This window comes from Electrona antarctica, assembly GCF_951216825.1.
Source record: "Electrona antarctica genome assembly, chromosome: 5".
Classification (NCBI taxonomy): Eukaryota; Metazoa; Chordata; class Actinopteri; order Myctophiformes; family Myctophidae; genus Electrona; species Electrona antarctica.
In genome coordinates this window covers 39,762,227-39,779,873 of record NC_136810.1, presented here as the reverse complement: position 1 = coordinate 39,779,873, position 17,647 = coordinate 39,762,227, and the positions used below count along the sequence as shown (strand labels likewise).

Below are 17,647 nucleotides of genomic sequence, written 5' to 3'. Positions count from 1 at the left end.
AGTGCTCGTTTTGTGAATAAACATACCATTGGTTAACCTTTACCAATGCCTCTGTACTGTTTCTCCAGCCACTAACACGGTCATTCTTACAGTCTGGTCCAAGGTTGCATTTAGGCTATGGGACTCTCCATTACCTGCCGTCACATGACATGCAGCACAGCCTCTCGACTTATGCAAAAATACGTACAAAGAACGATTTCGCCACTCACCAACAAAGACTGTTTTGTTATGAAGAAAGCCTACTTTCCCCGGTGGACGCACTCTGAGCCCCCCACCACACGTATAAAATGCACTTTTTGGCCAGAACATTTATTTTCTTCACCGGAAGAAAAAATACTTTTAGTTACTCCAATGTGCCCTCTTTTGTGAAATGTTACATTAAATTGATTGATGTTTCACCAATTAAAGAATCTGTTGCAAATCTTCCATTATGGGGATCCCTGGCACAAAATATTGTGGGGGTCGGTGACTACACACTGTGACATACGGATTTGGGTAGAGCTGGTACAGAGTAGAGCTGGTACACTTACAGTATGGATGGACTCTGAGTGTTCTTCTTAGAGTGTTCTTTACTTGGATAAATCTTCACATTAGTGCTAAGTGCGGTCTACAAAATACAAAAACATTCTCTTAGAATCATCAAAGTCAAAACAGTCATCAAATTATTATTACATGAAGCAAAATACTGTTTAAAGCCATCTACAGAAGATACAGCACAGCCACCAACATATAATTCACCATAAAGTATAATCACATCCGCATATTGAAAACACAAATAACTAACATGACAGTAATATGTTAAAGGAAAGCATCATATTCTACAATAAACAATCAGACACTTACTTTTACTGTCATGAACACGCAAAGTCAGAGAGGAAAATAATAATACACTGCTCCTCAGGTCAAACAAATACAATTTACAAATTGTAAATTGTATGCAACTGATGGATAATTTTGAATTATTAAGATTTAATTGTTGGTAGATCTGTTATTTTGTGGGATTGTTTAAATGTTCCCAATGACCCCATGTATTTTTCATGCCCTGTATCCCACTAAGTTACATCTCATTTCTGCCCAACGTTTAGATAAGTATTAATTCTCCCCCCCAGCTGGCATGAAGATAAAGTATTGTTTTCTCTTGTTTGCCAAAACACCCAGCGTATCTGTTGGAAAACATGTTTTTCTGACCTTCTAGCTATAGACTTCATGTCTCCCTCGCTCTCCTATTTACGTCTTAAAGACGTTATATTAGTCGGCTCGGCCGTCAATTGTAATAGGCCAAGTAGGCCTCCCGGCAATAGGTGTCGCCATTATTCACTATTTGTGAATCTCTGAACTCAATTGGAGTACTTCCCATGTCATGAGATTGTTTGATGTAGTATAAAATATGGTCACTGATGATGTGTCAGTGAGAGATCTTTTTAACGCTGTACGGACCTGCCATTTCTCTCCCGATGTAATTGGTAAATATCAAATGGAAAATCCTTATAGCTCTGATGTGGACTGGTTCTTCTTCCGTGTCTGGTGTCAAACTCATTCTAAGGTATTCTGGTATACTCTGATACTTTTACTTTTACTAGAATTACAGTTTAACATTATAACATTAAAGATAAAGTTAATATTCCCTTGGTTTAACAGTCCTTCTGACTTGAGTACTTGTACTCTATTACATTCTTACAAATTCTCCTCAACGGGACTCCTCCGGAGTCAAGACGATTTATTAGATTCAAAGGTTATCTTAATAGTTTATGGCTCTTCATGCCGAAAGGGTCTCAGTATGTCCACTTTAACCACTTAGTTCTTAAAGCAGCAATGTTGCTGCGTCATAATACGGACACTATGGTATTGGGCTTTTAATATTCATATTGGTAAATATGTATCATTAAATACATAACAAAATGGCCTTTCTCGCCATCTTTCCAACAGCAACTGTCATAATTACCGTACAGTTTTCATTTGCATGCAATACCATGTTATTTGTTATTGTGCAACATTTCACAGTGATGCAAATTACATCACATTTTAGGCCACACCCCGTTCCACGCACGCACGCACGCACGCACGCACGCACGCACGCACGCACGCACGCACGCACGCACGCACGCACACACACACACACACACACACAGGGCACAGCAGTACAGTATGGTACAGTACAATACAGCACAGCACAGTACAGTACAGTACGGTTTTACTCAGGTCTAATGATAGTTTGTTTATCAGTCGTACGATTTGTCACACACGTTACTGCAGTGAAATGTGTTCTCCGCATTTGACCCATCTCTTGGAGCGGTGAGCCACAGCCATGCCACGTTTGGGAATCATTTGATTAGTTGATTTGAACCCCCAATCCAACCCATTGATGCTGAGTGGCAAGCAGGGAAGCATTTGGGTCTCATTTTTAGCGTCTTTGGTATGACCCGGCCGGGGATCGAACCCCGACCTCCCAATTTCAGGCGAACGCTCTAAAACACAAGGAAATAAAGAGTAGAGAGAGGGAAGACAATAATATTGATTGTGGTTTGTCTGCAGCACGTACGCCAGGGCGACCTCTTTGACTCACAGCGTTTGACAGATAGATGCTGCTGATTGGTTCTCCCACCAGTCCCCACCCAACAATGTCTCAACTGGGCTGGAGCCCAGTTGAGACATCCCTCCTGTGGTGATGTGGAGCATCACTACGTACAGTATGTGGAGCATCACCGCTATCTTCAGCACCACAGCACTACATACTGTGAAATTGAATTTTCAATCAATCAATCAATCAAAACCCTGGCTACCTCTAATTTTGTAGTTAGATAACCACATTAAACGGTGTCCAAGATGTATATTATAATAACAATAACATAATAATTAACTTTATCTGTAGCCTATGGCCCTATAGCACTTATTTTAACAAGGTTACAAGGTACTTTACTAAACACATACAAAACTGAATAAGCAGAGTTATGACTGATATGATGATCAGATTAGTCGATGCAGATTAGTAAAAAACAGAATTAGCCAATACATGTTGTTAGGCAGTGTTGTTTTGTGTCATGTCAGACGAGGACTTGATCTGCGAGCGACAACGCAAGATCTCTCTCTCTGGGTTATTATCACAGATGCATGCAATAACCTGGACATGGAGAGGAAGGGAGCGAGAGAGCCAATTCACACAATATCCTGGTAATTGGGTACTAAAACCAACCTATCAACATCAACATGTTGCTAGCCTAGCATGGCTCAGAGTAGCCAGGGTTAAGTAATACAAATGGGAATTGGCTTTCAAAATAGTCAATGTGGCTTTGCCCTCAATGCCTTCAATGACCTCAATACCCTCATTATGAGCGACACCCACAATACTAGAGGGAGCAACAACAACAATTTGGTAACTCCCATCTTTAGAACAAACATGGGTAAATTGTCTTTCTACAACACTGCCACCAAAGGGTGGAATGCCCTGACACGGTGACACCATCCCTTAAATATCTCTGGCTTCCTTCAAAAATTGCCTGAAAATCCATCTTTCAATTTCAGGAGGCCAAAGGGGGAGGTAAATCTCACTTCTCCCAAAGAAAGGTGATGGCTTTCACTGCCTAGGCATCCCCCTTCTACTCTGTACATGTGCCGTTGATGATATTGTATTGTTATATGAATTGAATACATAGGACCACAATGGAAACAAGTCCTCAGGACTTTTTGTGTTATCAAATGTATGACTGTAGCCGTGCTGTTGGAATTTTCGGTCTAATAATAATATGAATCGATTCTTTAATATTTTAACCTGTTGTGGCTATAACACAATTAAGTTATTTTTAATGTATCAACACACATTTTTGAAGATTCAGAGGATATCATTATATGCACAAGCCTAGTGGTGATGATTTCAAAACGGCATATTATGCTTTTACTAAACCTGGCAGTTATGTGGGAACACAAACAACTCTTCCCAGAAAATACTCCATGATCTCATCACTAAATCATGCACATCTCTTTTTTCCCCCCTCTGACTCATCCTCTCCGCACAGACTTTGGGGCAGCAGGACAAAACTATGTTAGATAAGAAAATGTTCACTAAATTGATTCCTTGTGCACAGAAAAACATTAGATTTAGCTGTGTCCTCATTTCAGTCAATACAACTTTGAAGTTGTTGTTTATCTATTCTAAACTGTAAATTATAATATAATATAATTTGCTTTGTGCTTCAAACCTAGTGGGGGGCAATGTGGTCGCTTAACTGTAATTGACAGGGTTCACAATAGGGCAGGATATAGACTGTCAATTCCACGAACAACTTTTACAGATAATGTCCCAGAAGAATTCACAAGAGACTTGTACACACTCTGCGTCATAATGTAGTGTTGTGTACTTGCTGAACTGTTGTGGAAATTATTTTATTTTTTTATTCTAAGGGATTTGTAATGTTATTTCTTGCGAAATACAGTTGGCATAGCAGTAGGCCTATTTTGTAACCACTGTTGTAAACATGTCCATACTTTATTGACTATACTCATATGACCCAACTTTCTTTTGTTCACTGAACGAAGTTCCAAAGATAATAATTAAAGTATTAGCCTATTAAAGGAGAATTCCATACTAGAAAGCTTTCTTACCTTTATTGTCTCCACCAGGCCGAAGGCATGGGGAGGCATGGGGAGAGAGTATGTTTTGCACTCCGTCCGTGTGTCCGTCCGTCCGTCCTTCCGTCCGTCCGTTATCAGCTAATCTCCGGCACCGTTAACCCGGTCGATGCCAAACTTTGCACACACACTCCCTGGATGCCAACGATGAACCTCTGCCCCATATTTTCCAGAACGGCCTGTTATAGCGCCACCATGAGGCAGCTTTTCACATGTTTTACCTAAAACTGCACCGATCTGCGTGAAACGTTGCATGCACACTCCCTAGAGGCCAAGGACAAACCTTTGACCTGCATTTTCCGCATCTGCCTTTTATAGTGCCACCAGGAGGCCGACTTTTGTAAAATACATTTTTTGATATTACTCCTCCAGATTCTGTCCAAAAATCTCACAAATCGTTACACAGTATCTCTATAGTCATGTGCTCAAGTCGGATCTGTCCAATATTTCATATTCCATCCTAATTGGCTATAATTGGCTTTCAAAGTTTGCAAGATTGCCCCATTTTGAACAAAAGCCTCAAATCATGAACGCAGCGTGCAATTTACGTGAAATCTTTCACACATTTTCTTACTAGGCTGAGGAATATATCCCACCCTTTTCACATTGGCCTGTTATAGCGCCACCAACAGGTGGATTTTTGCAAAACACATTTTTGGAACAAAATGCAAAATGCCTCAAATCATCCAATTGCCATCAAAGGCGTATGAAGAAATGGCACCCTTTTCACATTGGCCTATTATAGCGCCACCAGTAGGCCACAACCTGACCTGGCCTGATCTAGTTTGTAGTTGTTATGTCCCCACCAAAGAGGTCCAGGTGTTATTTTGTGCAAAAGTGCATTATTGGCTATTTCCCCTACCATAAGCCGTCAATACACTGACACCACTGCGCGTAATCAGCGCCTCAAACTGTGACTCCGCCCACCCCCTGGGGAAGTTGTGATTTGCGCTCATTCACTGCAATGCAATTTGTGGCATTTTCAAAACAATATTGAGCAGAGTAGCGATTATCAAACGTATTTGCAATGCCATACGTTGAAAGATCTGTTGCCCGTGGACAAGGCACGTTACCTCCGCAAGTTAGATCGGCATAGATGTTTGTCCGTATGTGATTAAGGATTGGACCAAGTTGCATTGGCAGCCATAGACAATTCTTACCCCAGGCTAAAACCGGATGTGACGTTTTTGGGCGTTCCTGTCTTATGTGGTGTCAGTGTATGGGGGTTGTTTTTTTGTGCTAATTCGCTTATTTCCATCGAAATAAATAGTAAAGTGTGCCACTTGGGATACTATTTACATTATGAAGAGCGGATATATAGCCTACATTATTTTATTTTTTTTGAGCGATGGAAATAAGCGAATTAGCACAACACCCCATAGCCCCATTTAATTCAATGCAATTGATTGAGAGCTTATAGGGGGTAGACCTCTTTGGTGGGGACGTAACAACTACAAATAAAGGTAAGAAAGCCTTCTAGTATGGAATTCTCCTTTAAGGCCTATATACCGGTAAGCCTATAGTGGCAGCGGTGGCCGAACGGATTGCGGAGCGGTCTTGATACCGGAAGGTCGCAAGTTCGAATCAGCGGTCTGACACGTTAAAATTACCACCGTTGAAGTGCCCTTGAGCAAGGCATTGAACCACTACCATGAAATGTTCTATGAGCAGGGCCTGGCTGGAAACAAGTTCTTGAGTTTAGCCCAGATACCCTGGGTAAATATAGTAACTTTGCTTTGCTTTTTCTTTGGTACCAGGTCATCTCGCCCCTTTGCCAACTCGCCCCCGCGAAAAGTGAAGACGGCTCCCCACAGAATTTCGAAAAGTGAAGACGGCTCGCCCCGAGCCGTGGAGAGCCCGCCCCCAAAGCGTGGAGGGGAGTAAGCCATTCATTATCCATGCATAACAACAACAAACTGGTTCTAACTGGTTCTAAATGTTCTAACTGGTTCCTTTGACAAACAATGTTCTAATATGAGAAATAAGGTAAAATAAACATGAAATAAACACGGGGCGAGATATCCGCGCTTTGGGGCGACCGCTCTTCCCGTTGGGCCTATATCATCCAGACCAGAAAACATGTAAAAGCTATATTGTTTGTATTGTAAATCAACTTACTTTCATTCTGATGGGGACTGTAAAATAATGTTGTAGTCTTGGCTACTAGATAAATAAAGACGGGGCCCAAACAAACAAGCTGTCAGTGCCAGTGGGAATTGAACACATGGGGATGCTACGGGCAGGCACAGCCAATGAGATTAAAATGACTCGAGTCTGGACATGCAGGGACGTGGATTACATTGATAGTGATTGGTCACGTCGTTCTGAATCCTCCCCAAATTGGTAAACATACCGAGCGTGGGAGAAATGTCAACAGACTAAAACAGACTCGCCAGTCACTAGTTGTTTTAACTTACTGCATGGGTTTCTAATGTTGTGAAAGTCAGATAAATTGATCTCTTGGAGCCAGTCATCCAAAGTGACAAAATAGCTAGCTATAGTGGGACAAAGTGGGACATCGGATGAATGACATGGAGAAACAGCATGGGCGCAGACAAATAACACAATAGTGTCGTTTTTTGTATTAATTCAATTAATATTATTTTATTTTTTTTATGACTGCGCGACTTCGTAATCTCACACCGGTGAGATGTTTCCTCTAGATTCGCCATGGAACATTTCTTTCGCAGGTTGCGGCTTCTTGGGTATCTACCACATAGGAGTAGCGAGCTGTCTGCTGGAGGAGGCTCCTTTCTTGGTAGAAAATGCTCGCCACATATACGGGGCATCTGCCGGGGCTCTCACAGCCACTACTCTGGTCAGTGGAATATGTCTTGGTAGGTTACACAATCTATTGTCTTTCTTTATTACTGTGAAAGTGAATGAGCTGATGGAGCTCTTATATGAGCTGCTGGGCCATTGTCGAATATTGTAAATATCTATAGGCTGTAGCCTACTGAAAATTCCACAAATCTGAGATAGACTGCATGTGGCTCAAGAAAAGCAAATTGTAAAACAAAACAAATAAATAGTATCTCATATGCATTTTTAGAGCCACAAAGTATTATCCGATATTATATCTTATGCACATTTTCTGATCCTTTATCTTTACCAATACATTTTACATTGTTGGCCCTGTATTATGGAAAATAAAAGGTCTCATTCTGTTCTATTCCATTTCATATGTCATTTACAGGAGAGGCTGGGGCAAACGTCATCGATGTTGCTAAAGAGGCCAGGAAACGGTTTCTTGGGCCTCTGCATCCATCATTCAACATGGTCAAGATATTGCGTTGTATGATGGATTGTATGCTACCGGATGATGCCCACCTTCGGGCCACAGGCCGGCTAGGAATCTCTCTCACCCGTGTGACAGATGGAGAGAATGTCCTCGTGTCCCAGTTCAACAGCAAGGAGGATTTAGTACAGGTGAGAGTAGACCTGTGAGAGTAGTACTGTATGAATAGTGACAGTGTCAATCAAAAATGTTTGATTCTTGAACATGAATCCAACTTTTGGACAGCAAACTGCCTTTGTCACAGTTCCTCATGAGGAAGCTTGCTGCCAAAACATTGGCCTTGCTTTTAAATGTAATAAGCTGTGTAGGCCTATTCTTCCAAATTGTACTTGATTTCTCAGTACCAAAGGTCTTCATTCTTAAATTACTTATCATGACTTTTTGGAGGAGAAGGAGGCGCTGGAGAAACTTAAACATTGCTTCTTTAATAGTGAAGGTGCTAGGACAGGAGTTTTTCTAAATGAAAAATGCATTTTATAGGGAAAACCTATAATATTTTGATTATTGCGTCTTTTTCTTTTTTTAGTGGTGCAACCACTCCAAGGAACAGCAATGTCCGTGTTAACCTATGTATGTGACTGTGACTATGAGTACCAGTAGGGGCAAACGTGGCGCTGTTGTGCCAGAAACAGAGAGAGAGAGATAGTGCTGCACTGTTGCCTGCTAATGAGAGAGAGAGAGAGAGAGAGAGAGAGAGAGAGAGAGAGGGAGGGAGGGGGGAGAGAGAAGTTGCACCACTTCACACAGGTGTGATTTTTTTATATGTAGGCTACCTAGTTTTATTATTTATACATTTTAACTATTTTGCCAGATTGATCCAGTAAAGGCACACAAACTTTCCATTTAATAAATCCAAGAGTGTAAGAACTTAAGAAGTAGAGTGGAGATCAGTCAGTACTGCAGTAGTCTTGAAGCCAGACAAAGCTCATTCATAGCTTCGAGATCTTTTGTGAAGCTCTGTAATGTTTCTATTTCAAGATGTAACCTAAGTGTTTATGCAGGGTAGGAGTAGGACTCACTCAAGATCTGCCAAGATAGTGTCTGCAGAGTGTGAACTATAGTTGGCCTACACATTTCAGTATCACATCACAGATCCTATGGATTCTGTAAAACCTATATGATTTGTTCATTCTATTACAGTAAATTATCAGGTAAATCATCCCCCCTATGCTTACTTGTCTACACTCGTATGCATCTAAATCAACTCACATTATGGATGGTTGGTATGTCATAATCTCTTTCCTTTCAGCTTCATTTAGATTTTTGTAATACCGAATATACGGCCACCGAAACTATTCGGCCGAATAGTGTCAAAAAATTCATATTCGGTATTCGGTTCGGTTGATTTTACAGAAACCGAATAGTCAAAGAACCAAGGTTACCTTTTGTAACCTACTGTTTTGTTGTGATGATGTGATCAAAATGCAATCATGTCTTTTGTCATTATCATATATCTCTACTCTACAACAAAGGTAAAGGTATGACAGCAATGGTACAAAAACTGCTAAAACAAAATGATATACAATATTAATCTTAATTGAGTATTCGGTTTTCGGCCAACTGTTTCCTATATTCAGTATTCAGTTTCGACCAGGAATTTTTCATTCGGTGCATTCCTAATTGTTTTATTTTCCACCCAAAATTCCCAAATACCAGATCTAAAAACATGTCACTTTGCAATGCATTGTAGCATGTAGATCAGAAAAATATTTAAAATTGATACCAGGGTTATCAGGGTTGTGGTTAATGACCAGGTCTGACGTGCACAGCCTAGCGCCACGTGTGATAGACAAAGTTGATAACTTTTTGATCAGCCCATGTATTGTTTATTTTATTGCATTACCGTATATAATATGCTTGCTGCAGTTTTCATCATGTGGTGTCATTGACACCATGTGCAAATCAGTGCAATATCATAAAAAAAGAAAAGAAAACTGGTACATCATGCGGTTAAATGTTTCATATTCTTCCATATTTACCAGAAATTAACTAATTTGAGTCCCCTGGGTTGGAGTTCACTAGAGGGACCCCTTCAAATATTATTTATAAAACAGCTATAAAATGTTCTTGGATCTATGATCAATATTAAAACTCAAACTGTGAATACACTTATGACAGACACAGCAGTTATTTTGTTCAAAGTTTATTTATTTATTTTATTTTTAATCACTTAAAAGGATAGTTCAGATTTTTTTTAACTTAAAAAATAGTTTACTAAAAAATAGTTAATATTGACCAAAACCAGAGCAGAACTCCCACCACGGGACTCAGGCAATCAATTAATAGAGTTGCAACCACTATATTAATGGCAAGTATTTCATACAGCTTAAGTTAAAAAAAAAGAAAACCCTTTAAACCCAATCTACTTGGTTGACTGCTGTCCTCCAGGGATCTATACTTTATCCTTCACAAAGCTTCATTGCTACATTTTGTGAGCTTGTAGATCTGCTATTTAATGATTATTACATGCCCAGAATAGGGACGCTACGGTTCATGTGGCTAACAAGCTACACATTCTCCTCTAACCATATATTTTTATTTTGTCTTTAACAGGCATGTATATGCAGTGCCTACGTTCCTGTGTACTGTGGCTTCATTCCCCCTATGCTACAAGGTGTGGTAAGTGGATCAAGTATTGTGTTGTTACACATGTGAATGCATCGCCTTTATCAGCCATTATCTCATTTATATGAAATTAGTTAATCATTCAAAATAAACATAAATGTGTAACTGGCAAACACACCCTTTCTTTACTTGAATTTGATTGGACAAAATTATTGACCTTTGATCTTATACTTGAATTGGGATCTGTTCTTGCTGTTTTTTATTTTTCCACAAACATCCTGACGCCCTTTTGACAAAATGTGTTTGTTCTGAATGACATGTGTTTGGAAAAAGTGCTTTGCAAATTCTTTGTAGCATAAGTCAGATCATTCCTAGATATTTCACAGGACATTAGGCCTTTTCTAGGAACTATCATTGAGCAATACAAGCTCTTGCAACCGGACGCTCCATACCCCCTAGTGACCCTGTCTTTGTAAAATGTGTTGTGTTGTGTTGTGTTGTGTTGTGTTGTGTTGTGTTGTGTAGATTGTGTTGTGTTGTGTTGTGTTGTGTTGTGTTGTGTTGTGTTGTGTTGTGTTGTGTTGTGTTGTGTTGTGGTGCGTGCGTGCGTGCGTGCGTGCGTGCGTGCGTGCGTGCGTGCGTGCGTGCGTGCGTGCGTGTGTGCGTGCGTGTGTTTGTTACGTGGGGGCCTGTCACTAGGATGTGTTCAGAGCGAGAGTGCTAGTACCACATGTGACTCTGTTGGCTCGGGCTTGAGGGTTGTTCTGTTCTCTTCAAACAACCTGATGTCACTGCTATTTTATCAGTTGGCACACATCACAGGAATTTCAAGCTTCTTACAAACAGATTATTCCAAAGTTAAAACATTAACCACTAATTAACTAATTAACTAATTAAGTGGAATTAATCCTAGTTTTCTATGGAGCACAGCAGAGAGAGAAATGGAAAAGAAAATGCAGAGAGCTATGAGACGAAACACAACAGGCTTCTAATGAGATTCACACACTGGCTCATGATGACTGTTTGTCTTTGACTTAGCGATACGTAGACGGAGGGCTCTCAGATAACTTGCCTCAGTACGAGTTGAAAAACACCATCACCGTGTCGCCATTTTCGGGAGAGAGCGACATCTGTCCCCGGGACACCACCTCGACCAACATACACGAACTGCGCTACACCAACACCAGCATCCAGTTCACCCTCACAAACCTCTACAGAGTCTCCAGGGCGCTTTTCCCCCCAGATCCAATGGTAATTTGGTCACTTACACCCTATTCACCTCTATTCACACACCAAAATCACACATGCGAGTTGAAACACACAGAATTAATTGATTGGTGCCTTGTAACTGGCTTAGATGAACTGGAGTTACCTCTATGGATCTGTCTGTCTAATGACAGGTGTATATTTGTGTTTGTTTGTTTTGGGTGCAGATTTTGAAAAACATGTGTAAACAGGGATATAAAGATGCTCTTCACTTCTTAAAGAGGAACGGTAAGTACCAGAGATTGTTTGATATTATTCTGCATCAAGCTTTCACGATTTGTCTCTAGTGGAAACCATATCATTCACATAGGCTTCTGTTCTGTATGGTGGAAGAAATAATTCCACCATACTGTAATCATGTTTCAAAAAATATACAAAAATAACTATTAAATAATATAAATAAATAATATGTACGATATGAACCTGGAAATTCATTTTCACAAATGTATTTGTTTATTTGATTGATGTTTGTTTTATTTACTATCTTCTCAGATTTTTTGATACACTGTTAACATAGAAGTTAAATGCATCCATAATATGACTAATGCTGTTTGCATATAGATAGACTGCACTCACTGGAACTTTCCTTCATGTTACAATTATGTCATTCTTTGTGGAACATTGTTGTGCTGCCCCCGTGTGGTAACTTACATTTTATAGACAGACCTTAATTATAAATCTTTGAACAGATTCAGTCGACTACTAATCAAAGATAAGCATATCCTTGACTTACGAACATTTGAATATTGTTTATTTATTTTTATTTATTTTGTATGCAGAATTGCTCAATTTCAACGGGCCTCTCAGAAGCAGACGCTTGCTGGCCAATGGCGAACAAATCGAGGACGATGATGATGATATCCGTAATGAAGGCGAGGAAGAGGAGCAGCCAGGTGCAGAGGTGGAGGCTCATCAGTCTGCTTCATCCTCAGAGGAGCACATCATTGAGCACCTCCCACCCCAGCTATACAAAGGTTGTACCCACATGCTTGCACAAATACAATCAGTACTTTCTCAATGTCTCTACAGCACCGGTTCCCAAACTAACAGTGGGTCGGTCGGGACCCATTTTTATGGGACCCTTTATTTTTTGTTTCCTACATTTTGTTTTTAATTATTATCATTTAAAAACATAAAAAATACATTATCAAAAAAAGCTATGATTTTCGTGAATGAATGACTAAATTCAATGAAAAGAAATTCGATAAATTAGAAAACACATGTAGTGAAAATAGCCGATCTTGTAGATCGGCTATTTTCACTAGTTTGGGTCCCGGGCAAACGTCTCATTCCTTTTTTGGGTTACAGGCTAAAAAGTTTGGGAACCACTGCTCTACCGTTTTAAAACAGACTCTGCATATCGTCGCTGTCGGGCAGCAACCCTGATTTTATCAGTGCTATTGAACACCCTTTATGTCTGTGTGTGGGTTTATATATCAGTGCTATTGAACACCCTTTATGTCTGTGTGTGGGTTTATATATCAGTGCTATTGAACACCCTTTATGTCTGTGTGTGGGTTTTATATATCAGTGCTATTGAACACCCTTTATGTCTGTGTGTGGGTTTTATATATCAGTGCTATTGAACACCCTTTATGTCTGTGTGTGGGTTTATATATCAGTGCTATTGAACACCCTTTATGTCTGTGTGTGGGTTTTTACAAATATTGAATCTACCCTTTAATGGTCAAAAACGTTCTAACTCCACTTGAGGTGTGTTTGGGTAAAGTGACGATAATATAAGGAAGGACACATTAAATTATCTGACAATGTATAGTAACCAACTTTCAGGATTATTATTGTTTTTCATTCCCTGAAAAGTTAATATTTAGCTGGTTTCTGCCTGACAGCAGAGATATAATACTGTTGCATAGACAATAGATTACTATTTTGAGTTACTGTGATGAGTCTTGTGCACAGAGGGATTGACTCTGCCTTCCTCCATAGCTCTGGTGGAAGCGTGTAAGGAGAGGAGGAGCCTGACCCGCTCTCTAAGCAACCTGCTTCCTGTAAGGATGGCCTCTACTTTGATGATTCCCTATACTCTGCCTCTGGAGTCTGCCATGTCCTTGACTGTCAGGTAAGACATCACAACTCTACTCTCACTATTCCAGACACTATAAAAAAGTGTTTAATATTTGATAGCTTCCCGTTTCCATGATGCACGTGTGCTGGGACAGAGACACTAATTTTATTGTCTCCATCAGGCCGAAGTATGTTTTGCACTCCGTCCGTGTGTGTGTCCGTCCGTTTGTGTGTGTGTGTGTGTGTGTGTGTGTGTGTGTGTGTGTGTGTGTGTGTGTGTGTGTGTGTGTGTGTGTGTGTGTGTGTGTGTGTGTGTGTGTGTGTGTGTGTGTGTGTGTGTGTGTGTGTGTGTGTGTGTGTGTGTGTGTGTGTGTGTGTGTGTGTGTGTGTGTGTGTGTGTGTGTGTGTGTGTGTGTGTCCCCGTCTGTCCGTCTGTGTACAGCTAATCTCCGGCACTGTTAACCCGTCGATGCCAAACTTTGCACACACACTCACTAGATGCCAACGATGAACCTCTGCCCCAAATCTTCCAGAATGGCCTGTTATAGCGCCACGAGGAGGCCGACTTTTGTAAAACACACTTTGAGATATTACTCCTCCAGATTTTGTCCAAAAATCCCGCAAATCGTTACAGAGTATCTCTATAGTCATGTGTTCAAGACGGATCTGTCTGATATTTCATATTCCATCCTAATTGGCTAACATTGGCTTTCAAAGTTTGCAGGATTGCCCCCTTTTGAACAAAAAGCCTCAAATCATGCGTGCACTTTCCTATTAGGCTGAGGAATATATCCCACCCTTTTCACATTGGCCTGTTATAGCGCCACCAACAGGTAGATTTTTGCTAAACACAATTTTGGAACAAAATGCTTCAGATCATCCAATTGCCATCAAAGGTGTAAAAACAAAGGAGGACACAACCTAACCTGTGCCTCGAGGGGCACTTTTTCTAGTTCAATATTGCTGTCTCGAATTTTGGCCAAATATGAGAACATTTCAGTGTCCTGATTGATTATATAGGCTAGATGAGGGGTAGTTTAAAAGAGCAAGAAATATGCGCTGGCCATACTGGAAAAATAATTAATTTGAAATAGATTAAATATTTCCATATTTTTTTTTTTTTTTAGACAAACCAAGTATTACACAGTGGTTCAGGGAATTGTCTTTATGTTTACCGTTGGAAAAGATTGCATACATTCTTAAGGACAAACAAGAAATGTTTCAGGAGGTGTGGGGCCGTTTTATAAGATACATAAAGAACAATAATTTGTCACATTTAATGGATGGAGCTGAAGAGGAGTAGTGCTGTTGTTGTTGTTTTTTGTTTTGTTTTGTTGTTTTTGGTTATTGTTGTTTTTCTTTCTTTATATCAGTAATTGTCTTGTACTGTTCATTGTTGTTGTTTTTTTGTATATTTGTATTGTCATTTGTGTGTAAAAAAGGAAAATAAATACATTGTTGAAAAAATAAAAATAAATATTTCCAGTTTTTTTGTTTGTTTAGACCAGTTGAAACACATAATGGCGTTTCTTGTCTTTAGACTTTTAGAGTGGATGCCATACGTGCAGGAAGATGTGGTTTGGATTCGAGAGCAGATTGCCAAAATGCTGCAGTGTGTTCTACGTCAGGCCTCCAAAAGCATCTCTCAGCATGTATCTGCCAGGTGGGAGACTATCTGCACGCACGCACGCACGCACGCACGCACGCACGCACGCACGCACGCACGCACGCACGCACACACACGCACACACACACGCACACACACACGCACACACACTTATAATAATACTCATTTAAGTAAAAATCACACCCGTGTGAAGTGAGGGGCACTAATATATTAAAGTCTAACTCATGTTGATTAGGTGATGTAGTGGTAAAACAAACGGTGCCAACACAAACATTAAATGCCATTAACAATAAAGAGACAATATGACGTAATGAGGGACAATATGACAAACATTGAACTAAAAACAAACATTAAACCTGTATGCGCCCCTCAAAAATACAATAAAAAAAAATCAAAGGAGATGTCAGAAAAGACACATGCACATGCAGCGATTCACAAGTGTCTTCCTCTTCAACATGTGACTTTGTATGTATGTGTGTCTATTCCTCATTATTCCTGACATCATCACCCTACGTCATCATTGGCACCGGTCACTTCACACTGGGTGTGAATTCTTTTTAAAGCTCAATACAGTATAATTATGCTTGTAATGTTTTCCTGCAGGTTTTCCTGTCAACTAGAGCTGCATCACATCACTCTCCCAGCTCATAATGCTTCTTCCGGCCTGCTGACCTGGGTGAACGAAGGAGGTTTCTCGAAGGAGGTTTCTCACATGCTCATGCTCCTGGACCAGTATCAGAGACAGCTGCTGCCCGGAGTCTTCTCCATCAACATGGACCTGCAGGGCTCCTTCAAAAGCGGCCTCCCCACACTGGACACGAGCACTCCATCTGACCACTCACCCGCACTGCCTACCCACTCCTCTCTCAGCGGAGAAACACGTTACATGTTACCTTAATGTTATATATTTATTAAGTTAAGTCGCAGCCGGCTTAAGCAGTAAGTTAAGCCTAATTTATACACCATAATACAATGGTGCCGCTTGCCAAAATAACGGATCTACATACTTACAATGTTGTTAGTCTATGAAGATTCTAAGATGCATCGGAGACTGAGGAGGCTTCTAAAGAGCACACAGTGTTTAGTAATGTTTTAACCTCCATTTGGATTTTGGAAGCATGTATACATTTCTATTATAATCACTTTTGCTGTTACAAAAGTCAAACAAATCATTATTTTACGATTGCTGTCTTAACTGTTAACTGTTTTGAACTACGATCAAGCAGTATAACAAACTATCAATGTGTTATGTTAATCAGTTAATCTTTATTTTAAATGGTGTCTTTTTTGCCACTACAGTATGTATGAGGAAATATTACGCAAGATTGCTGAAAACATATACAGTAAACATACATCAAGCATGGTCCATAAACAGCTACAGTATGTGCAAGCTAAGAACTGGAGGATATCACAAATGAACACTTGAACTGTTGTCTGTCAGTGAGACTGGTGTTTGTGTATTATGAAGTATAGTCGCAGTAGTAGTTCATACAGAAAGTATCTGTTGCATTCAGGTCGCGCGCGCACACAAACACACACACACACACACACACACTTACACAAACACAGTGCTGGATAAATGTAAACCTCTGTGATGACTGGTTGTTTGCTTTCGCCTTTATTTTATGGAGGGACAGACAGTAGGCTGACAGGAAATGGGGAGAGAGATGGGGGGGAAGACATGCAGTAAAGGCCGTCGGGATCGGGGGTCGAACCCGCGGCACACTGCCAGACTGGATTACCAGCCACGGTGCCTGGACCACTGAGCCATGGCCCAGGCCTGTTGACTGGTTGTTGACTGGAACCACATGCAAGTGTCAATGCAATGTTATGAAACAGATACATACCGGTAGTTAATATATTATATTTTCTTGTTTTGGTTCATGTGTGGAAGGTCTGTATACTGTAAGGCCTACAGTAGTTATTATTACAGGAAACATGCAGCCTTATACTTATGGACAGTGGATACTCATCATACTATAGACCACATGTGTGGAGCGTTATTTCCAGATAGAATGTCTATGAATATTTACACAATATAAAATAAAGTTTCCGAACATTAGCTATGTCAATCAAGATTCTGATTCTGATGTTGACTGATGTTGATGATTCTAGTTTGTGAAAGCGTGTAAAATAATAATATAAAATGATAGTCAATAACGATATTAGTGTCCTGTTCCTCTAGAAATACTCATTGTGTGCCCACACAACACTTTCAAAATAGTGACCCAGGGGGCCCACTT

At 40.2% G+C, this 17,647-nt stretch overlaps 1 protein-coding gene across 2 annotated transcripts; it reads left to right on the top strand.

Moving 5' to 3' along the window:
* The first annotated feature begins 1,429 nt into the window (after positions 1 to 1,429).
* On the top strand, positions 1,430 to 16,980 carry pnpla2 (patatin-like phospholipase domain containing 2). 2 transcript variants are annotated; one of them, XM_079500508.1, is made up of 11 exons: positions 1,430 to 1,543; positions 6,381 to 6,503; positions 7,314 to 7,441; positions 7,820 to 8,052; positions 10,475 to 10,540; positions 11,525 to 11,737; positions 11,920 to 11,980; positions 12,532 to 12,726; positions 13,700 to 13,832; positions 15,318 to 15,440; positions 16,008 to 16,980. In XM_079500508.1, exons 1-11 carry the CDS (start codon positions 1,497 to 1,499, stop codon positions 16,300 to 16,302), a joined length of 1,617 nt encoding a protein of 538 aa, XP_079356634.1. In that variant the 5' UTR covers positions 1,430 to 1,496; the 3' UTR covers positions 16,303 to 16,980. The 2 variants fall into 2 exon arrangements, with proteins under 2 accessions (XP_079356634.1, XP_079356635.1); XM_079500509.1 differs by having other exon boundaries at positions 1,533 to 1,543; positions 6,381 to 7,460; positions 16,008 to 16,974.
* The last annotated feature ends 667 nt before the right edge of the window (positions 16,981 to 17,647 follow it).